A 27415-nucleotide genomic window follows, 5' to 3' on the forward strand; every position below is an offset into this window, starting at 1 on the left:
TGAATGATGAAACGTAATGTCTAGTGCAGCCAACTGTTTTAATTAGCTTCCCATGGGCGCAAACGAATCATTTGTCTTCATATCTGGTTTTGGGCCAACAACTGCGTCACTTGCAAAATTAAAATGTAGAGTTTTTGGTCATCGGACAAGTGAATGATTGTGTTACATCACAATTTGTCTTCAGTGCCATCTGGTTTCCTGGGCCAACATTATTAAATTAATGAAAGCTTTATTTTTTGGATCAACAAGTGAATTCTTAATGAAACAATAGTAGCAGCATAGCAATTGGACGGTTTTGTATCAGTGATCTTTTCAGAACAATTTTTGATAAAATAAGACTGAGCTTTATTTTTGGATCATCGGACAAGTAATGATAATCTAATGAAACAATAGTGCAGCCAACTGGTTGGCATAATAAAATCCGAGTGCATTTGTCTTGTTTCTGGTTTTAGACCAACAACTCGTCACTTGCAAAAGGGTGACACATGAGCTTTATTTTTGGATCATCGGACAAGTGAATGATGAAACGTAACAGCCAGCCATCCCCTGCAATTCTTGTTTGTCCACGGGTCTGTGAGTCGTGTTTCAGCTTCCATGGGAAAGAATAACATATTCTGTTAAGTCTTGGTCTTTTATTGTGTTACATCACAAGCATTATTATTAAGAAGGTAACAAATGGGAATTGGACGGTTTTGTATCAGTGAGTTTTTCAGAAAGATTTTTGATAATAAGACTATTGGTAATATAACATGACCACCCACCCACCCCCTGCAAACAGGTTTGTCCGCCCCGGGTGAGGCTGGGTAGGTAGGGGAATGGGAGGGTAGGGGAGACATCCACCCCTCCTGCAAACCTGTTTGTCTGCCCCGGGTGAGGCTGGGTAGGTAGGGGAACGGGAGGGTAGGGGAGGCATCTACCCCTCCTGCAAACATGTTCGTCCGGGCGGGACAGGTAGGGGAACGGGAGGGTAGGGGAGACGGCAGCGCCGTTTCAGAGCGCATAGCGCGCGCTAACAAGCTCGTTTTGTTAATAATAATGATAACTAACAAGAATAACAGCAATTAACAATTACAGTAACAATAAGAATCTCGATAACAACATCTCTAATGAAGTCCGGACTGCCTTATAGTTTAAGATACACTTATATTTCCCAACTCTTAAGGAATATCAACTGAAAACCATTTCAGCAACCAGGAACATTTAAAACGTTAGTACAATGTGACATTTTTCTACAGATTCGCCGTGCTAAGGGACACTTTGTCAGCAGTAAATCTATCTTAAAGGAAAAGCACAAACAATAGCTTCCTTGACGATAGACTTCTTGAAAGTGATATGAGAGTAGTTCCCCATATACAAAAAACCACGTAACAATGAAGTATAAAGCTAAAAGCATTGTTGTAAGGTTGTTAGTTGTTGTTTCCTACCAAACGACATTCACTGCAGCAACAGGATTTTGGTGCTTTAGCTGCCACGCAAGAATGACTTCAGTAGAGTCATGCATTGTTTCTACATTTCACATTTCTTACCAATTGAAGTTTCTAGCCCTATCAAGAGCGAAAGTGATAAATGAATATAACAAACATTCAGAGTAAAAACCAAGATATTCACTTTTTCTCATTGCATAATTATATGTTTTTTGTTATTTCGTAAAATCTTGAAGATCTTGATTTTTCTTACATTTCTGTCAGAAGCTAATGAATACAATGCAATACCCACAGTCCCCAGTGCCAGCGTAACTTCATGAAGGAACTGTTAACATGATACGTAACAGCAACAAATCTATTGATAATGCCCAGAAAACCTTTTTAAAATCTCTTATGCTATCACTGTAAGTGAGGCTAGCGTGTTGATATAAAAGACAAACTCAGGGATTACGTTGTCTTTTTAAAGATTTTGAAGGAAGGAGCGATACAAATCGCGGGTTGAAAAGCCAAAGAAAGATAGAAAGATATGCTATGAAGGCAAAACAGTGATTTAGGTCAAAATCCGTACAAATTCTTTTAATCAAATTGATACCTTCCATGTATTTAGAAGACCAAACTGATTTTACTGGTTAAAATTACATCGACTTCATATACGTCTAGAGTAGGCCTAACATGTTCATCTGTCTTACCAACAGCTATAAGAAATTGTCTGCTTCATAACAATGAATATACTGGCCAGTAAGATCATTCATCTCAAAATCTAAAGCTAAGAGTGAAGGTAATTCAGTTGTTCTCTTGAAGGTGGGTTTGGTGGGTCCTTTTCAGAAACGAATGATCAATCTCGAGGGTCGTTCGTGCATTTCCATCTGAACTCTTGTCCCCATTCGTGAATCCACAAATTGGCAACTGGAAGTGAAAAAAATTCGTTAGGTAATGAAAATATTTCAGTGTCAAAGCCTCCAGTTATTATTATTATTATTATTATTATTGACAGAAATTTACATCAAATGGGGAGTATTAGCATGCTAATATACGCACCAACAAATATAACAATATATTATATTCAATATACATCATATATTTTTTCGGTCATTAATACAAATTATTTGTTTCAGTAAAAGTTGGAAAACTTTTGAACAATTCTAAGATGCACGCCATTATAAAGAAAAATAACTTCCTTGATAGGTTACATTCTTGATCCGAGCATCCCTGAATTCTAAACAAATCCTGCAGTTGTCCCCACGATGCAAGAATAACAATCCCTAGTACTTACAAACAGTACATCCGTTTTTGCTATAAGCAAGTGGCGTTAGAGTGCCTTAAAATGTTCCCCAAAATTCCGACTTAGATAGTTGTCAAAAAATAGATCATGAAACGTGAGATGTCATGAAAAAAAAAGAACCCTAGGACAAAATGCTCACTCCATTTTTCTCCAAGAAGCACAGGACACGAAGCGTGGACAGTTCTGTAGTCACCCTCGCCGCTCCTCTTCAGATTGAACCAGAACAGAGCCGACCCTCGTCTTGCTGGGACTGCAACACCAAGCGTTGGGAAAACAGTCGATCCGCCTGCTTTCACATCGTTCATCTGAGACACAAAAGAGGGATTTAAAGCAACTAAGAGCAGCTTAACTTATCCTGTCGGTGATGAAGACTTTTAATGAAATATTTCGTCGTGCAAGTTCACTGAGAATGATTATTCATTCGCCGAAAATATTTGCAGTAAGATTAAGTAAAAATTTGGGAAATTGCTCTTCACTTATGAAATATAGCTAGATATTAAAGTTAAGAGTTCGTTTACTCCAGAGTTTCTATTGAAACACGACCACTGTTCACTCCCTAAGTGACGTGAAAAATAATAAAAATATAAAAAAATTATATATATTTAAAAGTTTACCAATTTTCTCAAGAATAACAGTAATAGGCGGGGGGGAGAGTCGAGGCGGCAGGTTTTGCCCCTAAGGACGTTATGTACCGTTCTGAAGCCAGGACCAAGGAAACGTGTAGTTCATTATCAATAGGCTATCGTTGTTACACACAGAAAAAAACATATTTTCATACACATCTGGTTTATTATATATGCACATGCATATATATGTGTGTGTGTGTGCGTGTGTGTATGTATATGTGCGTGTGTGAGTAGGCTCCAACTGCTCCCGGCTTCTATACTTACATAGAACAACATCGTAGACATCCGATCACCTTGGTGAGGCGAATCATCCAAAGATTTCTGAAATATAACACAAATGAACGTTACTAATTGCATCATTAGGGTCAAAAATTATAATTAAATTTCATCACAAGTAACTAATAAAACGTCTGTTATGAACCAAATCTTTAGAGATGTTTACTCACAATTGTTGTATAATTCTAACATTAAAAAGACTGGCAGATCCTTCCTGTATTTGATTCCCTAGCATTCAGTGGAGGTCAAGTTTCCTTTCAGTCTTTCAGGTTAGATAACTTTTGTTAGATAAAATGTCTTCGCGGTGTTATTTTCCTAAGCCTTTGAACGTCTGTGGTTTCTAGGTGTTCTGGGATTCTGGAAAATGTTAAGTCTAACGGTTCCAATAATATTTAAGTTTCCATGAGTCTCTGGGAATCGTAGATCTGTTATAATGTCTTAGATCTGTTATGAGTCACCTTTAACACCGAAAATGAATTATGTAAGTTGATGAGACATTCAATAACAGTGCTCGCTCATTTGCATTCGTGAGTCTTCGCATCTGTGGCGTCGCTATGCTGGGGTGGGGGGCAGGGCTCCCCCTCGTTGAAATTCCCTTTATAGCTAAACTTTAATCCTTATAGTATTTGATACATTGCATATAGTGAGATTTGAAAATGAATTGAAAATTGAGCTCTATAATTTCAAATACAGGTTTACCAATCACTATTATTTTCCTTCATTCGCATGGATATACATGCATTGGAGAATAGTAGATTTTACTAATTACAGAATTGGTACATTACTTTTGTGTAATTTTTTTTGGCACCCCCAAAAAATATCTTAGCCTCACCCAGGCACCCCCACCCCCCGACGGATGGAATGCCAGCTACGCCACTGCTAAATTCGCATGAGCTGAGAACACCTTTCACCCTGTGCTTCAAAAATTTTAGTCTGTGTCATAAATTCCTCCTGAAAAATTTTTTTTTTTTTTTATTTCCAGTAGTTAGTTGAATGGTTAACTATGCACTTAGATGACCAGTGATTGCCATCACAGATGGAGAGTTTTAAATGTTTTTTCCATTCCAATTAAAATAACTTTCCGTTTTTAAAATTTACGCGTTGCTGAGAAAAATTATTTTTTATTGTATACCCTGTTTATAAGAGGGACTGATAACATGACTCATCTTTGTTACTTAAACTTAATGTAGAGTTTAGTTGAAGCATTTTCCGACATTGTTTTGTGGAAGAGTTTTAACACTGGGGGTCATCTTTGTTAAAGATGTGGACACTGGAGACATGAGAATAAATTTTCATTCAGGCTCTGAGGGCGGTATTTTTCAAACGCCATTACTTGTTTCACTTTCTCCTGACAGGGGATATCAATGCTAAAGCTCATATTACAGAGACATCACTTAAAGTGGTGTTTTCAGACATATATTAAATAGATCATCTTTACTTTTGTTGCTCGATTTAAATGCTATTCACTCCACACAGGAAGCACAAGAATTTGCACTATACATTTCTTACTGGAAAAATTGAAGATGTTAAATGCTGCCTGACTTTGTCAAAAGAGAAGCAGTAATTCTTTTTCATTATCTCTGTGGTAACGTTGCAAAAGAATAAATACTAATGGTTTTATGATAAAATATGACATGAGGAGATCTATGCCAGACGGAAAAATGCAAGACGTTAAGAACAATAAAGAACTAATGTTTCTAGGAAGGAGAAAAGGAACTGGTTCAAGTAAACGTCATACCAATAAGTACTCCCTTCTGTCTTTTATCCCAAGGATCTTAATATCTTAAAAAAATCTATCTTGGTCTACCCTCCCTACTTTCGTCGACTGAAACTCATCTGCGAGGTTGTTAACGAGTAAGGCATTTTAAATAGCTGATAACGTTCTTCCAAAATAGCGAACATTTACTAAAGATAATAAGATCGTCTTCAGAATGATAAGGAGTGCAGAAGGTGACAGAACTTCTTCTCCAATTACGTTGCAGGAGCTTTGTTAAAAAGTGGACATGGAGTAACCTCGGTAAGTTTCTGAATTTGGACTATTGTTTTAATTCAGTCTATCTCTCCCTTTCCTTTGACTTTGTCCAGTGTTTAGGGCTGTTGACCTTCCGTTATCATGCATTCCACGTCCTTTATTTGTAGTCTTATTGTAAACAACCTCAGTAACTTACCTCGGTGAATTTACACGCACTGCTAATGAGCCAAGGAACCTTAAGGTGTAAGTTAATTGGGCAACAATGCTGCGCTCAAAGACTGCTTTGGGTTTCTTTGGGAGATGACGTAATGTGCCACATATACCTTCGGATTTAGTTTAGCTGTCAGATATAAGGAATTATAATTGTAATTTTGTAGAAAGGATGCGGCTTTTGCGCATTAGTGTGTATTTAGTGAGCTGAGCTGTGCCGGAACTGGTGGTCAGAAAACTCTGGAATGTAATTTAACTGCATTCATTTTCGTGAAAAACTTGATCTCAGAAATTTGCCATCAAGAAGAAGAAGAAGAAAAAGTAGAAGAACTAGACGTGCTTCTATCATGAGCACAGCCAAAACAGAGTGTTGCGCGGACTTACATTGCGCAAGTCAAAGAAGTCTACGTGAGCATCGTAGTGGCCTCCAATCCCGTAGTTGAGGACGTGCAAGGGTTCAGCGGTCTGCGTCGAGAGCCCAGTCATGTCCTCTATGCGATCGAAGATCCTTGCAACCTTCGCATCATCCTCAGGTCTCACCCAGGCTCTGAGGAGCAAAATGAGGAGTTAATTCAAGGGAGGGGCTGCTGCTTGAAGAGGGTAATAGTAAATGAAGCGAACACAGGACGAAATACTTTGAAGGGAAGGCTAAGGTTGCGTAATTCGTCTTCTCTATAATGGCCTGTGGGATCTGTGATCCGCATGTGATAAAGCGATAGGAATTGTTTTTCCTGCCATAAAAATAAGTTTAGGCATGCATGAGGTAATATATATTTTTCTCTGTGTACCAGCACATACACACATATATATTATATATATATATATGTATGTATGAATATATATACATATATATATATATATAATATATATATATATATATATATATATATGTTTTAATATATACAGTATATATATATATAAATATATATATATATATATATATATATGTATATATATAATATATAAATATATATATATGTATGTTTTTTAATACATACAGTATATATAAATAAATAAATATATATATATATATATATATATATATATATATATATATATATATATATATACATATAGTGTCTGTGAACGTCTTTATATAGAAGTTCATAAGATGCAGAGATAAACTGACACACTTGGAGATGCTATTCTTGGAATGTTTCTGTCTGTCTCTCTCTCTCTCTCTCTCTCTCTCTCTCTCTCACACAAATTACGTCTTTCCGATTCGTGCGAGGGATTTCCGAGCTTCGTGCGTGGTGAAGGAGTGAACCATGGTGGTGGCGAGCCGAGGCATCGAGATCTCCTTCAGGAGTCGGGTCTCGCGTTCCGACAGGACATCGTGGTACACAATGATGACGGGGTCTGGCCACATCAGTTCGACTTTGAAAGGCATAAGTTTGTAGCGTCCGGAATTACCAAATATGTATCCGCACTTCAGGCCGATGTAAGCTTCGGGAGGCTGGGAAAGAATAAAGATCAAGTATGAGTAAGGGAATGCGTCATTGGGCCCTGGTCTGATTTTTCCACATTTTGGCTCCGCCCACGATGGGAAATTCTAGGTTGGTGCTTTTAAGAATTAAGTGTATTCAGATGACAGTCTGATGTGATAACCTTTTTTTTTTTTTTGGTAGCTTAGTCGTCGCTACTGGCCAGTTTTAAATGTCTTCCATGTGCGTGAGTAGAAGAAAATAAGTGTCACAATATCTGATTAAGGCACCTATTTAGAGTTTGCCAGGCTGAAATGCTCTTTCATGAACACAACGAATAATTAAAAAAGTGTTTTCTTCCTCAAATGGTACCGAAATTTAGCCTGGCGTGCATTTTTTCCACATATCTGATCATGGTGTTTAATCCATGCATTAGATAAAATAAAGTAATACTGAGAAATTATAGCTAAAAAAACAAACATTGTCAGCGAATACACTTATCAAAAAAGAAGCAGTGGCAGAACAATGAACAATGAATAACTAATTCCTTCTCGAGGTTTTATGGCCATACCTAACTGTGAATACATTGATCTTACGAGAAATGCCTGCAGTGCAAAAAAAAGAAACGCATAACCAACTTGAGCTAACCTGCAACTGTTCTCCTCTGCACAGACGTCGATACAAGTCGTCTAATTTATCCACTTGATCGAAATCGTCGTGTTTTGCGTAGATTTGCTTTTGGAAGGACGTGGGGATTCCTAGGCCAGAAAACTGGTCAAGGACGCTGTCGTCCGATTTCTGGGCCATTTGAGTAACAAACTGTCGCTGAGAAGAGAAAGAAATACATAGCAAACATATGAAGGCGGCAATTTCACTTTGAAACTGCTTAACTTAATCATTCTTGGGTGTATTAGATGCTCATGCTTCTTACTAAAGTGTTCCCATTAGAAACGATCACTCTGGATGTTGTCTGAAAGCGACTGTAAGGTTCTACTGAATCGTTTCGTGGTCAAATGTTTGTTATTTTTGTTGTCAACAGAGCTGCGAAACAAGCTCTCATAAAAAAAAAGTTTTCCACAAATTTTCAACTTAATAAAATGTAAAATTACTTTCATCTTAATAGCTTTGAGCGTTTGAGAGACGTTGTATGCCCTTCCAAAGCAGTAGATATCCGACCAACGCATATCATTCTTTTCTACGTGCCCCTCCTCAGACTTTTTATCAGAATTAATCAGATTCTTATATTTTCTGACCTAGCAAAAATTTACAACAGCTATGGAAAGGCACAACCACATTGTTCCTGATAACAGTCACCTCAAAAATATAGAAAGAAACTTAAACCTACCATCATGGCTCTGTGTTCTTGCTGCCTGGTGATTTTCTCTATCCTTTTCTGCACGGCGTAGGTCAGGGGCTGGGAAGCCCTCAACAGCTCTAGTCCTTTGTCGTACCACTGGCTACTGAGATCAAATTCCAGGTTCTTGAAGCTCTGATGTCCCAGCCGGAAACAGTCGTCGGCTGGAAGTAAGCATTCAGTACAAGGATCTATGAAACCATCTAAAACGTTTGTGTGCAAACACTCAGCCTTCTCTCACAGGCAAGATATATTCCAAGTAGACGTAATACGTCGGCTGCATATTTCAGCCTATATATATATATATATATATATGTATATATATATATATATATATATATATATATATATATATATATATATATTATATATATACAGTATATACATATATATATATATATACACATATATGTAATAGTATATATACATAGATATATATAATATACATTAATATAAATTCAGGCCAGCCCTAGGAGAGCTGTTAATCAGCTCAGTGATCTGGTTAAACTAAGGTATACTTTTAATATATATATATATATATATATATATATATATATATATATATATACATATGCACATACATCTAAATCTAATTTATATGGACCCCCGCTTATTCTCGGCCCCCGCTTATTCTCGGTTCAGTATTCGCGGTTTCAGTTTTTCGCGCATTTTTTCTGTGGAATGTATTTTTTCAACAAATCGCGGAAAATTAGGTAATTCGAGGATTTTTTCATAGAACAATTTTCACTAATTACTGTATTTTCAGGTTAATTTCATGACTAAAAACAATTTTTATGATAAAAATTATTTATTAATTTTCAAATAATTAATAATAATAATAATAATAATAATAATAATAATAATAATAATAATAATAATAATAATACTGTACTAGTAATAATACAGGTAATAATAAATACTAATTTTCAAATAATAATAATAATAATAATAATAATAATAATAATAATAATAATAATAATAATAATAATTCTGTAATGATTAAATATAGTAATAATATTGATTAATAACTCAGAGAAAGACACTTAACAAAATGAAACCGGTTTTCAGGCTTTGGCTGATAATAAACCGGCTTCCTCCCTTCCATAGCATGAGGGAGACCTCTTTATAATGAACAGGCCTCTTTATAGTGAACTCTCTTGGTAGGTATAGCTCATCTAAACCGGTTTTTACCTCGTTATAGCAATGCAGCTCAGAAATGATATATAGAAATGATATTAAAGTGATATTGAAATGATATTTAAATGATATTGAAATGATGTTGAAATGATACTAAAGTGATAATGAAATGACTTTAAAACGATATTAAAGTATATTAAAATGATATTAAAGGGTTTTAGGATGATAGTTTAAGGTATATTTGGTGTTTGAACTATCAAAATGGGTAGTTAAGTATACCTTAGTTTTACCAGACCACTGAGCTGATTAACAGCTCTCCTAGGGCTGGCCCGAAGGATTAGACTTATTTTACGTGGCTAAGAACCAATTGGTTACTTAGCAACGGGACCTACAGCTTATTGTGGAATCCGAACCACATTTTAGCGAGAAATGAATTTCTATCGCAGTTTTTAGAAGGGGCGTCAAGTGTTCCTGGATTTTAGTTATTTGCTTGTTGTGGTCCCTGTCCCCTGCGAATACTGGGGGTGACTGTATGTATATATATATATATATATATATATATATATATATATATATATATATATATATATATATATATATAAATATCATAAATTCACCTGAATGTGGATTTGGGATATAAGGAGAATTATTATCACTTAGGTTTATCGGTGATTCCAACTGGCTTCTAGAAAGTAATCATTTATAGAAACTTGACTTTACCTTGAACTTCCACCAAGCAAATGCACTTTGTAGTTATAAGCAAAGTAGTAGAATCCCATAAGTTTAGCCTTGATAAAGAAAAAAAAATTGAGCTTCTGCATTTACTGAGCGCTAAATGAATAGGAAATAAGAATATTATAGACAGAATTACCCCAGTGGTTCATCCTTACCGTAAAGAACGATTTTCTGATGGATATTAGATTAACATATTATAGGTCACTGGACTGTGACAAACAGCAAGGAATGGACGCGACTTCATTGCATTTCGATGAGGACCTCAATTAACTTTGTCAACATTTTCAACCTGGAACTTTCTAGCATGTTGCTTTTTATGCAGTAACGTAAATGAGGCCTGAAAGAACAGGAATTTGTAACGCTGTTTTCCTAGGTTTTATTCATGCGGAGATTTACTTCTATTTATCTAGCCGCCAACCTACCTAACTTAGCTCCTCATATATTTATTAGTTTTTATAAGAGCCTCTCTCTCTCTCTCTCTCTCTCTCTCTCTCTCTACCTTAAAGAGACTTGATTCTTAACAATGGCAGAAGAATTGAAAGGCTAAGAACCCTACTCACCAGTCAATTCCTGAATGGCCTTCGTCCCCTTTATGTCTCCTTCCACGATATCGTCGAGCGCCAGGCCGTATGTGTCCTGAAGGCGGACCAAGGCATACGCTGCCCCGTTGACATCAGCTTCCACAGGAACATCGACGCTCTCTCGAAGAAGAGTGATGTTTGCTCGGACCGCTGTGAAAATTCGACAGTCTAAGTTCAGTAGGAGAATAGGTACCAGCCCTCGGGCTGAGGAGTTAAACAGTGGGCCTAGCGACGCACTGGCCACATTTCATAGGCATTGGGACCTGTCCCCCACTGGCTGTCGGCCTAAGAAACAGGAGATCAGCGCCTGCCCTATGAGCCTACGGAGGCCCAGGAGAACTTTAACTTTAACTAAGTAGCATTAAACATTTCAACGTGGGTTCTTAAAGGAAAGTAACTGTTAACTGATATAATATTCCCTAAATAAAGAATGAAAATTAAAAGAAGTCAAGAATGCATTTGTATTAAGGACACAAGGAGGAAGGATTATTTTTGTGTTTATAAAATAAGAACCTATGGAACATGTATTGTCTTTGTGTTTATAAAATAAGAACCTATGGACTATTGTCAAAAGTTTGCAGGACTTGTAGAATATGACGATTTAGCCACTTGAGTGCCGGTCAATAAGCTTCCAAGAATCTTTTGTGTTTTATAAAATAATGGAATACCATAGGAACAGAGATGATCACAGAAGGAAGATCAGGCCCTGGAATCACTTAGAGAATGAGGCTGAAGAAAATGATGTTTTCATTCTTCAGGGTAGGTCATATTGCCAAAAGTTCGGTCTGCATTTGCAGAGACATTTATTACCAAAAGACCAGCAAGGTGGGTTAAAAGATTAGTTATTGGAACAAAACAGAAGGAAGATACAATATAAAGAGCCCTGGTTATTTTTAATCAAGAGAGTTTTTTCATAAGTGGTGCAGTAATTTGGTGACAAAGGTCGGATATTTGCATTCTTCAGGGATAATACCAGCAACAGCATGACGTTGGTCTGCATTTGCTATTAATTGATTTTTAGTCTACATAAACAGCATTTTGTATTTACAAGGTGGGCATCATTTAGGGATTAGGTTTTTCTGAGACAAAAATTAGAAACATTTGTTTTTATTCCAGACCACCGTTAATTATCCCAGCTCACTTTTTTTCTCCAGGGCTGGCCAAAATTCTGATAAAGAAAAACGAAAAGAAAAATATCAACACAGAGCAAATGATTTTTATCGGCACAATAGGGCCAATAAGCACGGGATCTACAATAAGCAAATTACTGTCATGTCCGCTAATCTGGTCGAGCTGATCGGTGCAATTCAAGTCTGTGTGAGAGTCACTGTCATGTAATTCGTCTTGACCCACCTCATTTTGGGACAAACGATGTGGAAGAGGGGTTTATGTGGCTTGTGCGAAAACTGCAAATGGCCCTAATCATAATCTGCATTGTAGGTTTTTAAAAGTTAGTTGCCAGGGCATATATTTTTATCATGTTAAACCTACCAATGCAGTAAAAGAAAGATTACGTTCAGCTTAAGCAGTGATTTAAAAACGGGAGCATAATTTCATTGTATACTCATAGTAGGGTATGATAATATGTCTGTAATTTTGCTAACATGCGCATACACCTAATGCCTAATAAAAATGGCATATAGTAAGAAAAATACAAAAGTCATTTATTAGCAGGAAAATAAGTAAGTTACATTAGGAAGAGCAGCTCTGCCCATCGCCTTTAGAAAATAGCACAAGATTGAACGCGATAGGCTTTAGGGGATTAGCATCTACAACGTATAAAATACAAGGTACAATAACATGGAGGAGTTGAGCTGATTAAAAACTAGTCAATCTTATAACATGAAGCTTCCAAATCTGTGATTCCATTTTCCATTTTACATCAGTGCCAACTATCAGTGACTTTTGAGAAATTGGAATTGTGCATTGTTCTACTCGAACATAAAGAAAAAATCCACAAACCTGTATTTAAATCAAAATTTTTTAAGAAATGTTAATATTCTACCTGGTAAGGTAATTCGTTCCTTTCAAAACTTTTCACATTTGTAAACAAATCATCACGGTTAGATTTTGCTACAGTTTAAAATGCACGGGATAGATAAGTCTAGGAAAATGCTCTGGTCAGAGCATCTCAGAAAATCAGCGTTGATGACCATCGTCGTCGCGACGCAATTTCCAAAATGAATTCACAACAAAGAAAGTTTGACTTGAACAGTAAAAAGATCGTTTGCTATGCAGGTCTATACTATAATATACTGGCTAGAAGCTAAACTGGCTAACAAAAATGGAAGTATACCGATGCTGAAATGCAAATAAAACTCCCGCCGTCTGCGCAGGTTGTCCCCAGAGAGGAAACCCATTCATATTCCGACATGATGAGGGACAGGAAAGTAAACATGATAAAACTCTAGTCATCTTACTGGATGCGCAATCATCCCTCAACCAGAACCTGGAGAATTTCCTGTCAAAGTCAATGCGCTACAATAGAAAAAAAAATGAAAAATGAGCACTGAGATCTACGTAACAAAGACATGTAATGACTTTAATGTTATCTCAGCGTCATGGCAAACTCTTCAAGTCGGTAATACTTTATACTCCATGATTTTATGGCGAGTGTTTGTATGAGAGAGAGAGAGAGAGAGAGAGAGAGAGAGAGAGAGAGAGAGAGAGAGAGAGAGAGAGAGAAGAATGATTTAAGAAGAAAAATCTACTTTTCATGACTTAAAAATATAAACAGAAAGTAAACGTTTTTAATTTTCACCTCGCAAACTTACACAGAAAGGTCCAAATGTGGATAAAGTAATCAGGTAAGTTACCCTAGTACATGCAATAGTGAAAAATATCATTCGGTTGATTTCTTCAACATGAACACTTCAAGTATAATTTCCAGATTAACACGCCACAATCTACGAAAAGCTCACCTTTGGTCGTCGTGTCATGGAGGGCATTTTTAACCGGGCTGTAGTCGTGGGTGAGCCGACGCAGGAAGTGGTAACTGTTAATCGGATTGCTTACATAGTCGGCGTCTTCTCCTCCCCAGCTCTCAACGTACCTGCGAGAAAGAATGTTCACGAACCAAGCAATGACGTGACACATGATGATTCCTCCTGGCGTCGTCCCGGGTTCAAGAGAATTAGGTCGTTTAAGATGTCTGTCAGTCGGAATGAACCGTGAATGGAAGTCTGCAGCTTTGACTGAAGATCGTAATTTGGTGATGTGGATTCATTTCATGAATTTCCTTATATTATTGCGTTTACTTATATTATTCTTTAAATCAAACTTCACGGGGGTTGCTTTTATCTTTGCATTCATCACGTTCCATATATTCGTGATTCAGTTATACATACATACATGCATACATACATACATACACATATATACATATATATATATATATATATATATATATATATATATATATATATATATTAGGTGTCTGTTGGTAATAATAAATGAAAGCGCTTGGTACTTATTTTGTTTTCTCTGTAGCCTTAGCTAAATGTACTGTCACATGCTATTAAGTGACATACAAGCATATATATACAGTATATATATATATACATATATATATATATATACAGTATATATATATATATATATATATATATATATATATATATATATAAATTGTCTGTATTGAAAATGTTTGGATTCATGACCCTAGTATCAGTCAAATCCCTTGGTACATTCCTTCCTCAGTAATCGTCACAATACAGATTAGGACATTTGCGAGAGTCCAGTAAAAAAAGCTTGTAGTCTTCCAATAAATAAAGAGTGAGAGAGAGAGAGAGAGAGAGAGAGAGAAACTATCTATACCAAACATTTTAACAAAAAAGCACAGAGTCACCATCTATTCTTTCAAAGGAAGCTTACTCATGGTACTTTAAACATTTTTGACCGCTTGAAGCAGATGCCAGCTTTCTTTGATATGCAAAGCATGTATTAAAATAATACTGGCCACTAAAGTTGTATTCTCCTGATAGTTGTATTGAAAATAAAGTAAGGACGCTTGCCGTGGCCGAGTTCAGATTCGCTACACAAATTCGAACACAACTGTCTTCTAAAATAGCCCTAGACTGTGCCGTGCAGAAAATGTCATTTTGAAATATTTTTTGCAAAAGAAAATGTTCGTTACATTTACTTTGGCAAATGATGGGAGAACTATATGCATACCTCTTCCTGTCAATTATCAGTCTCCTGCATTTTCATGCGTAACATTGAGACTCGGAAGCTTGGTTTATTAGCATAAACCAGGATTGAAATTCGAATCCCAGGCAAAAGACGGTTTACTCTTTCCAAGTGAGACTGAAAGTGAAAGAAAGCCAGTAACTTGATCGACTGGATAATTTACTAAAAGACTGAACTAGGGAAAAGAAAAATGAAAATAGTCGTCAACGGAACAGTCGAGATTGAAATAATGCCAAATGCAGGAAATTTTTGTATTTGTTTTCTCTTGGTTAAAGATATAATAATGAAGAATCTTCAACACGTTTCATCTTTTCTTCAACCTATTCAAATCTTTAATTTAATGCTACCGGACAACAACACAAACTACAGTTAGTTTCTTCAACCTCAGTGACTTGTTGCCCAGACTCTCAGTATACATACATACATACACACATACGTGTTAAAATGTAAACATTTCTTTTAATATGAAGCCTTTTAACCAGACAGTAGCAGCTCATGACAAAAGAAAACTTTGAATAAAAGCTGAATCGTGGATAAACCCCCTGCGTAAAACTCTTCAGCAAAAATAGTCATCTCATACACCTATACTGAAGGTTCTTATACAAACGTAAATGTTTTGGTGATCACAAATATTAAGCCGCAAATATCGTTTAATATCAAATTCAGTTACCAGGGTCTATAACTTATGCAAGATAGAAACAACGATAGACCCAGGTGGTCAAAGTCGCTGTTATTGACCTTCTGTGGTTTGATCTGGAAGCTTGGCTTCATATCCCGAATGAACAAAGATGAATTACAGTATATGCTAAGAGTAAATGATTCACTGTAATTCCATTCACGAAAAGTTTTATTCATACCTAACGGAAATTACATTTGTAATGTTAAAAGGCTGACAGTACACTTTCGTAGACCTATGTTTACTAATGTCAAAGGAAAACAGTAATATTTACAATTGCTGGTAGCCTTGTAAGTATAACAGTAACATCCTATAATTTAGCAACATACTGCGGCTATATCACAGTCAAACGAAAAATCCAGCTGATAGATAATAACGCGGGGAATTCTCGAAATAAACCAACAGCAATAGTCTGAAGTGGTTTCATGCATTTAGCAGAAAGTTGCCAGACAGTATTTTTTGGAGGGCCGTTCGATTTTTTTTTTTTTAGCTTTGTAATATTTTTTTAATGTGCTCATATGTCACGTTCAAATTGAACTTGCTTTTAATCTCGTTTGAATGCTTTACTCCTTCTCAAATGATTTATCTTTTTCCAAAGGGTAGAGGATCTTTTGTATTAATATAGGACGGCTTCGATCTGGCTAACTCAGCGTCCTGCAGGCAAACAAGTTCTTTGCAACTCTTGTATGTGCCAAGTGTAAGTGATAAAAAAGAAAATAAAACGGTAAAAAGCGGAGCTAGTAACTGAATGACATGCCTTTGTTCCCAGTATCTAATTATCGAGAAGAAAGAACCTTTCTTCTTTCACAGTTACCACAATGCGATGTACTTTTTTTTTATACCAATTTTATGTCATTTTTCGGTTTATGGGTGCGGTATTCCAAGGATCACGAACATTATTACTTTTTTTTTTATGGTGCCGAATTCGTATATTTTGAAGAATAAGACTTGATCTGCATCGAACCGTTGAACTGGGCTGTCTCGTGATCTCCGAAGTTTATCATTCAGTCGCTGATTTTTAGTGTTAACGCAAGTGGCAGAAAATAAGTGTTTTATACATTAATAATAATAATAATAATAATAATAATAATAATAATAATAATAATAATAATAATAATTTGGTACAGTAATTATCATTTACCCTTTCCAATATATAATATGATAATAATGAAATTGATGAATGGATCGAAGTTATTTGTGTGTTGTTTTAATAAGTATTATCTTTGATATCACCTCAAGAACAGAAAAAAAGAATAAAGACGATGCAAGTTAATAAAGTAAGAAATGTAAAAATTGGTACTACTTTTGAACGTTAATAGTCCTAATTCTTTGCTGAGCATCATATATTGTGCATCATTATTACAATCTCTAAATCTGATGATTATCTCTCATGATTTTAAAGGAAATATATGTTGAAAGCGGAGAAGCAGTCTCAAGTCGGCATAATGGCAAATTTAGACCATATTTCTCGACCTTTTGCATATTCATTATAGATTTTTAACATTTGTGCTGTATTTCTTAAGTTTCGACCCTCAGTTCGACACACTGGAGTACTGGGTATTTCTTCATTTTTGAACAACAGTGGCCTCTTGACCAGTAAATATGAAACATGACGGAAGTTAAGTATACCGAGCTGATTAACAGCTCTCCTAGGGCTGGCCCGAAGGATTAGATTTATTTTACGTGGCTAAGAATCAGTTGGTTACCTAGCAACGGGACCTACAGCTTATTGTGGAATCCGAACCACATTATAGCGAGAAATGAATTTCTATCACCAGAAATAAATTCCTCTTATTCTTCATTGGCCGGTCGGAGATTCGAACTCGCGGCCAGCAGAGTGCTAGCTGAGAACGGAACCCATTCGTCCAACGAGGAACTGACGCACGACAGAACATTAAGATCAAAGTCAGTTCAATCTCTTGGTACAGTTAGTTTGACGTAACACATAACTGCAAGAGGAAACAATTATGCCTTCCATGTAGAAAACGCCCTAAAATTATTCTTTTCACGAACTCGTGCAAATGATTCACTGAGTTCTGTGTCAAGGTGATAAGGGCAGATGGAACACGGAAGCGAAAAATACGGGGGTTCTCAGACTTTGAGTTCCCAAACCAGAAATCGGCAAAAAATTTGAAAATGGGGCAATAATTTGATTCCAAAACATGCCTCTGACTTGAAGGGAAAAAACGGGAATTCCACATTTCTCTACTCAAGAATCTACAATGGCTCGAACAGACTGACTACAGCTTTTTTGAACAGGATGCATAGATGACCGTGCAAAAAACAGAACCTTGAAGCGTGGCGAAAGCATCTCATTTTACTTTTCTAAGACTAAACCCATCGTAAACTTTTCACTCAGATTGACATTAGTGATTAAAAATATGAATGAGACAGTAGACTCTCATGTCTCAAACTCTGTCAACGCTTTGCCAACAAAGGGAGACTGGAAAGTCAAATGCCTGCAGTGCGGTGTGTAAACATAAACTATACCTGTCATGTTTACAGTGAGTCCAGAAGTAGCATACATTCCCACAATGCTCACAATTGTTTCTAAAGGACGTCTTTAACCTTTACGAATGGGTCCTCCTGGTTTAACAGTAAGACAAACTGTTTCTCAGACTGGCTCCCACACTTTGAGTCATATACCATAACTAATCAACTGGAAATTCACATTGTAATTCTAGCTACACGACACAGCTACAAGACCCTAGTTTCTGTAGATATGTAGAGAAAAAAGGTAAGATCGTAACCCCACTTCCTCAGCACACGCCTGAGATCTCAACAATACCCACGCCTCAGGTGAGATACAAAAAGAGAAAAAGAAACCAGAAAGTTTATTTACTTCTCAATGGGCCTGTTTTAATACGAAAACTTGGTCTGAACATGTGAATGAAACTGGAACATGTTTCTCTCGAGTTGGGATTATACCTCATGGCATCAATTACTAAAGAGATAAAGCATTGTGACAGGGAATGCGTAGGTTTTTTCATGTAAAATGTTCAAATCTTATGAATGGGATAAAAATCATGCTCTTCTAACATCTATCTCTCTGTCAGTTTCTCACATATGAGGTATATACACATATCTGTATTTGTGAGTCGACTATATTAATGTTCCAGTTATTCTGCTCAATTGCAGTTGTTTCAAGGTTTCCTGTTTGTGTGAATTGGTTGTTTCCCCCCTGTCTGTCTCTCCATTTTACAAAGAACTTAATACGTTCCTTGTGTTTTGTGCAAAATGGGTATGGAGGAACCCTACGTACTTTGTATATTAAATAGAGAGATATGTGAATAAAAAAACACACAATTAGACCCACAGAAGAGCAGTGACAAAAAAGCACCCCTACTGTTGTGTTCAAATAATGTACCTGAAACATTCCCCCAGCGCGTCAAGGCATGCCGAACAAATGCTCTGTGACGTGACTCAGATAACGTAACATATGGTAATGATGCTTGCAGCGGGTGGGGGGAACCGCTCCTTACAGGCCTGTTTTCCCACCGTCCGCAGGACACGCCATCGACTCCGTCCGTCTCCTCGGTAACTTAATGACAACCGTCGCATGACCGAGCGCGATTTCCTCTTCACGGTCTATGGGGACTATGACTGACAATAGGCGGGTCATCATTCTAAGATAGAGGGAGTCGACAGACGTCTTGAGTATTGGTTTCCAAACCTGTTCTCCAAGCGAGCGCAGTCTTGCGCCTCTGAGCACAACACAGCCGCTTACAGATTTTTTTCCTTTTAGACGCCTCCGCGCGGGTTGTAAGAAAAAGACTGGAATAATATTACGCATAACTCATTTTTCACATTTTGCAGAATAAAGAAGGTACTGCCTGACGCTGGAAGCTAGAGAAAAGACAACAAAACCGTTTCATTTCATTGTAGATGACAAATGGGATAAGTTTTACTGGTGTCCAACACATTAAGCAAATGTTAAAGAATCTTTTTTTAATGCAACGTATACTATTGCTCTTCAGTGTTAAGTTGAAGATGACATGATTGTGTTTAGTCGCTTCATTCAATGACTCACCAATAAGGAAAATGTTTCTAATCAACCCCAAAACCACTGTTGGGTAACTGCAAACAATTATGCGACAGTTAATACTTGCTTCCCTCTCAGCAGTGTTAAACAGCATCTCCAAAACACTCGGCAACATAAGATATTAACCACAACACCGGTAATACAGACACTTTCTGGACGAGTCGGTAGTGTTCTCGGCTAGCACTCTTCTAGGCCCGAGTTCGAGTCTCCGGCCGGCCAGTGAAGAATTAGAGGAATTTATTTCTGGTGATAGAAATACATTTCTCGGTAGAATGTGTTTCAGATTCCACAATAAGCTGCAGGTCGCGTTGCTAGGTAACCAATTGGTTCTTAGCCACGTAAAATAAGTCTAATCCTTCGGGCCAGCCCTAGGAGAGCTGTTAACCAGCTCAGTGGTCTGGTTAAACTAAGGTATACTTAACTTTGGGCCAGAGAATCCGTCAAATGGATCTCAGATTCGGGAATGAAACAAATGAGATGTTTTCATGTATTAAAAATTCAAGGACCTGATTACCCCAAGACAAACGCTCAAAGCGACTTGTTTTCGACTGACCATCCACTGCCAGGTTGTCAGGTCCTGCCAGCATTCTTGACACGCCACCTCCTTTTGCAATTCCATATCTCCCGCCATGCCGGCGGTCAGGAGCGGCCATTACTCATTTGCATGCTTCCGTAATTGACGGATAATGATGCGAAGTTGCTGAATAGCCTGGGATGAAAACGAGGACTGCATAGGTTGGCTTCGCATTCTTTCTCTTGATGCACATTGCTACACGTAACAGTTTACTGATATCGTAAGGGACTCTTCTAAGCACGAGGGAAGCTTTACGGGATGTAATTTTGAGTTTCAGAAGGCAATGATTTTCATTCTACATTTTGGGATACGTGGTTTCAAATGTCTTCAAGAAGAAATGAATAACATGGAGAAACATTTACCTGATGCAAAAATGCAGATGTATACGCAGGGAAAATTATTTATGTCGCTGGCTATACATCTTAAAATTTTGTTTCGGTACATCAGCTTTCAAAAGTACTGCAAACTTAATTAACAATAAAGTCGTATTCTATAAGAAAGAAACCTTTACCTGATTTGTAAACTACATAAGATTATGTTAATTATCAGTTTGTATGTATAGCACTAATATTGTCATCAATGTTGCTAGCAAAACTACAGCGTAAAATAAATTCATTTACAAACAGATACTTGGAAGTTTCACAAAGCAGTAAATATGGGCAACAAAATAACACGTGAGAAAAGTAATATTCAAAATTAGTCTAATAAAGAATAGCCATTTGGTAACAAGTTAGATATAGGAAGTTGCTCTCTCTCTCTCGTCAATCCAAAGCTTCGGCCGAAGTCACTGATACCATTTTTTTTTATCTTCATAGGGATAATTATTTGAAGTAAAAGAATAAAAACAAGTAAAAAATGCACCGAAGTTTCTTTGGCGCAATCAGGGTTTTCTGTAGCCCACAGCGTACAATCAAGGCCACGGAAATAGATCTATCTTTTGGTGGTCTCAGTATAATGCTGTATGAGCCGCGGCCCGCGAAACTTTCAGCTACGGTCCAGTGGTAGCCTGTCTTATAGTGTTCCCAGACGTACGAGCATGGCTAACTTTAACCTTAAATAAAAAAAAACTAATGAAGGTAGAAGGCTGTAAGTTAGTATGTTTGATGATTGGAGGGTGGATGATCAACATACCAATTTGCAGCCCTCTAGCCTAAGTAGCTTTTAAGATCTGAGGGCGGATAGAAAAAGTGCGGAAGGACAGACAGAGCCATCTCAATAGTTTTCCTTTACAGAAAGCTAAAAAAAGGCTGAAAACTCTAGACGATCACTGATATCATAATGTTACTTTGGATCACGTATCACATTATTGAAAGGTATGGAGGAATAAAGATAACATTAATCTATGTAATTTTACAGATCCCATAATGTTGCGTTGTTTCAAAAGTTTAATTTGTACTTATAAGGATTGTATCTGTGTGCACCAGGTCGATCACAAAGTTTGAATTTCATTATCATTTTGAAGCTTTACTGGAAAACTTAGAGGAAAATATTGTAAATTCATCGTACTTCTTAAACAGTCCTGTTATTTGCACCTTTCAAAGATAATTCAGTAATTTATTAAGTTTATCAATAAGCGACTTTCGTATATATTAACTTTAATGTCAGGAATATATAACCAAAATAATTTTAAGTTGAGTTCACGTGATATGAACAAGTTTCCGGAAAAAATATGATGCTTCCTATGAAAGTTTAACCTAGACCAATTTAAAATCGACGACATTGATTTTCATTACGACTTAATAAAAAGGCAACTGTGTATCGTCACCTTCACACTTTTAAGTTTTCTTTCTTTCGTATTTGATGGTTTCTCTGAAACCCTAGTCAAGAAGTTACAGTCAAAATATAGGGCAGACTAATTAGACTCACTAACCTACCGATAAGCTCATTATGGTAGGAGGAATTCTCTCAAATGACGACGGTCATTACTCTTTAGAAGAGTGGGTCATCTTTTCATAGCTATCTGGCTGCCGTCCAGGTTTTGTGGCTTTCACCGTCCGCTAGGATTGTTGGTGGCTTTCAGCAGTGCAGAATGCATGCGGACTTCTCGTGCGCTGAGAGCAAGTTACGACGTAGCCAGCAGTTAATGATGGCTGTGGGGTAGAGGAATGCTGCTCAGCGGGAAGGAAGGTATCCTCAATGCAGTGGAAAGCTTTCGGGAACGCTTCGATGCTGCTGAAAACGGAGGGAATATGAACTGCATGCAAGCAAGCAAGCGCGCACACACACACACACACAGATATACAGTATATTACTAACAGGACCACATTCAAACTGGTTGGTGTCTATAGTGGAGATATTTATTCAAATAAAATTACTTTTTTTTAATAACTATCTCCACTAGATACTATCCAGTTTGAATGAGGTCCTGTTAGTGATTGCACTAATGCACAGAACAGTTGTGTGTGTGATAAAGTTAATATATATGTATACACACACAATATATAAATATGGAATGTTTTCTCTGTTTCTTTTCCTCAGCAGTCAGCCCAAATGCTGTAACTGTGTCTGTACCTCCCTTGCACAATTAAACGCCTTGGTCTGTCAACAAGGCGCTCACTTATGTTCCACGCGTTGGAGACTGTAACCGCATATTACGGAACGTCCCAACAAAAACTGTTACAAGAGAATTGACAGTGGCAGGACTATACTCAGTGAGATTTCTCCTAATCACGAAAGGAAATTCCAGAAGATTAACTCTTGAAGCAACGCATTCGTGCGTTTCCAAGACAAATCCAGATTTGAGATGTTCTTTCTTGGACTAGGTATAATTTTTAGCACAGGTAAATTATTCTCTTTTTCTTTCGTTTTTCCTCAGCTGAAAGGGCCCTATTGCCCTGAAGATTCCCCTGGACCACTGAGAATCCTTTGGTCAAAATGCCCATGATCATAAAGGCCAGTATTGTGTAAAAGTACGTATAATAAATGAGTAAAAAATGCGCCGAAGTTTCTTCGGCGCAATCGAGTGGTGACTTCAGCAATGGCCCATAAAACTCTTAGACGCAGCCCATGAAATTCAACCACGGTCCGGTGGTGGATTATGTTGTTGGTACCTATAACGCTGCCAGCGGTACGATTATGGCAAACTTTAACCTTAAATCAAATAAAAACTAATGATGCTAGAGGGCTGCAATTTGGTATGTTGGATGATTGGAGCGTGGATGATCAACATACCAATTTGCAGCCCTCTAGCCTCTTTAGTTTTTAAGATCTGAGGGTGGACAGAATAAAGTGCAGACGGACAGACAAAGCCGGCGCAATTGTTTTCTTTTACAGACGACTAGAAAGAGTTAATCAGAGAAATATTCGCCACCTGTGAAAACTAACGGAAGGATCAAATCGGCAATGCGCTCCAGAACACACAAGCAATTACATCACACCGTTATTACGACAGTCTACAGCTCGTTCACGCCCAAGCAAGCAACGGGGCCGCTGATTTTCCTTCACGCTAAATTTAAATTCAGTTCCACTCACGGAATGGGAATGCTGACATTGCTTCTCCCAGACACACAGGCGAAGACTAAAGAAATAAGTTGAAGATTGTGGCATATTTTTCAGTCCAAGCGCGTATCAGGTGACAATCCCTTTTATCAGTATGTAATGAGATTTTAATAGCCATTGTTTCCCCTACCCCCTCTCTCTCTCTCTCTCTCTCTCTCTCTCTCTCTCTCTCTCTCTTTCCTTTTGTGTTGGAAGTAATTTGTCATTTTTCTGTCTGCAAAAACTTATCGTAAATTTGGATTTTGTAAATGAAGAGGAGTTAGCTTTGATGAAAATGATTATGTAAATATGTAAGAGGAGACAAAAACAAAAATGCAAAATGAAAATCAGCCTAAATAACAGAAGGCTGCGACACAAAGCTTAAACATCAGACATGCATAAAAGAAAGACAACCGATAATAACAAGAGCAACGTACACTGCAAAATCTTCAGTGTGATATACGTAATAACTGTGTAAAATTAAACCCCAAAAACCCATCAGGAAGATTCCAAAATAGAGGTGAAACAGGTAAAAAAAAAAAAAAAAGGAAAAACGAGGACGCTCTTAACGTTAGCCCTGGGGCAACTCATGCTCTTCTTCAGTCCAGAAAGAGGCCGATTTCAAGGTCATGGCGTTAAGTTACTCAGCAATATTGAATTTGGTCTTTTATTCTTCTCCAGGCGTTTGCCAACATTTCAACGATGATGGGAGAAAGTTCTTTGAATTATTATTGCCCTTCTTTCTGAGATGCTCCACTATCAACTATTCTAGATGCTTAGAAAGCTTCGGTAAGTGGCAACGCATAATTGTTATCTCAACTGTATTGATTCCTTGGTACGAAACGAGGTCGGACTGGTTGTAAATGCATCCCCAAACGATATCTCTCCAGTTAACTAACCATCTTTAGATAAAGGTATGCATTCAGTGATCGCTCAAGGTTAAAGTCAGGTGAAATAAGAAGCAAAGTAAAAGTACGTTGGTTTGTGGTCTTATTTTTAAATATCGAGGAATTTGTCTCTTCAAAATGTGAATTGTGTTTAGCCCTCCTTGGAACGGTTTTGTCACGAATTAAGGAGAGTTTTTTTTCCCCCCTCTCAGGGGTCTCAATGTTTTTTGTCAGAAATGCAACCCTTGTGCGTTTGTCTCTGTCCTGAAAAGATTTGCATACAGACACAAATGTGTGCCTTGTACCGTAGGAACGTATGTGGACACTGCGCAGATGTTTTTTACCATAAAATATATAATATCTCTCTCTCTCTCTCTATATATATATAGAATTATATATGTATACTGTATATATACTCTAGACATATACAGTATATGTATACATGTACTTACGTATGTATGCACGTATTAGCGTGAATTTCACGTTCTTCACCCTACCCTAGTAGTGGTGGCTCCAGAGAGAGAAAAGCAAAAGATAGCGGTCCCTGTCGCTTAAAATCTTCAGCAGCCGAGTCGTGCACGAATGCCGTGTGCAGAAGATTCCTGCAACATTACCCACCCCATAAACATACTTAGAAATTTACCTTACCAGTAGTACAGTATGTTGAACCCCTCTTCTTCACACACACACACACATATAATATATATATATATATATATATATATATATATATATATATATATATATATATATATATATATATATATATATAAATTGAGAGAGAGTTGAAGAACATGGCAGCAATGACAGCTGTGTTTTTTTCTTTGGGGCTGCACAATTAGGTTAAAGGACTTTATACTAATAAATATATACATATGTAAGTACATGTATATATATAGTATATATATATATATATATATATATATATATATATATATATATATATAGAGAGAGAGAGAGAGAGAGAGAGAGAGAGAGAGAGAGAGAGAGAGTGTCACATACAAGCATATGAATTCATATTTAAATACCACGAAAAAAATAGACTTTTTATATTTATTAATCAAAGACCAGAGACCAGGCTACAATCTTACCCAACGTGCTAGAAAATCTTTTCCTACAGCCTGAGTTCAACAGGCCTCCTGAACCAGTGGCATCTTAGAATAGAACAGAGTAATAGAGAAATGTAATGTAATTTCCTGAGTCTAGGTTTCTAATGTCAGCAAATTTGCAATCCTCAGCTCAGCTTGCGGCCAATGAACACAATTGTACTTATCCTAAGGATTCTGCAGAAAATGAACAAATGTGGCCACTTCAAGGAAATGATCAGTATTTGGTTTCGTTGTCCGCGCAAAAATTAGTTTATATATATAAAAAAACATGATTTTAACAAATTATTTAATATACTAATGTACTCATGAACGAGAAAATATTTGAGGAATACATAAATGTAACTCACACACACACTCATACATACATACATACATATATACGCATATAAATACACACACACATATATATATACACATACCCACTTATACATATATTCTTAAAACACCCATTCAAGGGTACACTATACCAAAGTGAGGGCTGTGCAGCAATCGCAGTCTGAGAAGGAATGCGCAGGAGGAACGTCAAAACCGCAAAATGCTGTTAAACGAAGATGACTTACTGCTTGATCGTCTGGAGTCTTTCTTCTTCTTTCCTGATGTAGTCTTTGAGAGTGAGGATCACTGCCGCCTCGTTCTCCACCAGCTGTGCCACCGTTGCGGCCGAAGTATGCACGTCGCCGAGAGTGCTGCACGATAAACCGCCAGGAAGCAACAAAAGCAAGGCGCAGCAGAGTAGATTTTTATAACAGCTCATTCCCGAAATCATAGTCGCGAGGAACAATGTTATAGTCAGACTCAAAATTGCATAACTGCCGGATAAAGGAAACGAATATCCCCGTTCAGGGTAAAATGAGCTATGTAAAATATCGGAAAACGGAAACTGCAATAAAACTGTTATGAAAGAGACAGAAAGCTATTTAGACTTTTGAATTTTGCTCAAACGAATTACTTCAAGGGAGTCTTGGCGCCCTGACAGATGGCCGAACGAGAACTGACTGGCAAGAGAAGATTCACGGGATGAGAACGGGAAGGCGGGGAGAGAGAGAGAGAGAGAGAGAGAGAGAGAGAGAGAGAGAGAGAGAGAGAAGCGCCAGCAGTACACAGCCGCATCATTAGATGCGCTTCTTCACTGTCGTTACACTCATGCTACATTGAGTTATGTAATAACGAAATAATATATATATATATATATATATATATATATATATATATATATATATATATATATATATATATGTGTGTGTGTGTGTGTGTGTGTGTGTGTGTGTGTGTGTGTAAAACTGGGACAAAATCTCTTATCTTCTGTGTTGCTCATGTTTGGTAATTTAACCTCACGTAACCCTCCATTCTTGGATTCCAGCAGGGCTCAAGGCTTCTAGTAGACTAGTAGATTGTATATCTACATATATATATATATATATATATATATATATATATATAT

General features: G+C 37.1%; 1 protein-coding gene across 1 annotated transcript; it reads right to left on the reverse strand.

The window, feature by feature from the left end:
- Positions 1–760: 760 nt before the first annotated feature.
- Positions 761–26934, reverse strand: LOC136839794 (prolyl 4-hydroxylase subunit alpha-1-like). Its single transcript, XM_067106127.1, has 10 exons — positions 26535–26934; positions 13943–14073; positions 11001–11171; positions 8560–8732; positions 7863–8039; positions 7002–7246; positions 6175–6337; positions 3597–3653; positions 2846–3011; positions 761–2330 (listed from the first exon to the last, which is right to left on the reverse strand). Exons 1-10 carry the CDS (start codon positions 26738–26740, stop codon positions 2260–2262), a joined length of 1560 nt encoding a protein of 519 aa, XP_066962228.1. The 5' UTR covers positions 26741–26934; the 3' UTR covers positions 761–2259.
- Between the last annotated feature and the right edge of the window lie 481 nt (positions 26935–27415).

The sequence above is a fragment of the Macrobrachium rosenbergii genome, chromosome 6 (assembly GCF_040412425.1).
Source record: "Macrobrachium rosenbergii isolate ZJJX-2024 chromosome 6, ASM4041242v1, whole genome shotgun sequence".
NCBI lineage: Eukaryota > Metazoa > Arthropoda > Malacostraca > Decapoda > Palaemonidae > Macrobrachium > Macrobrachium rosenbergii.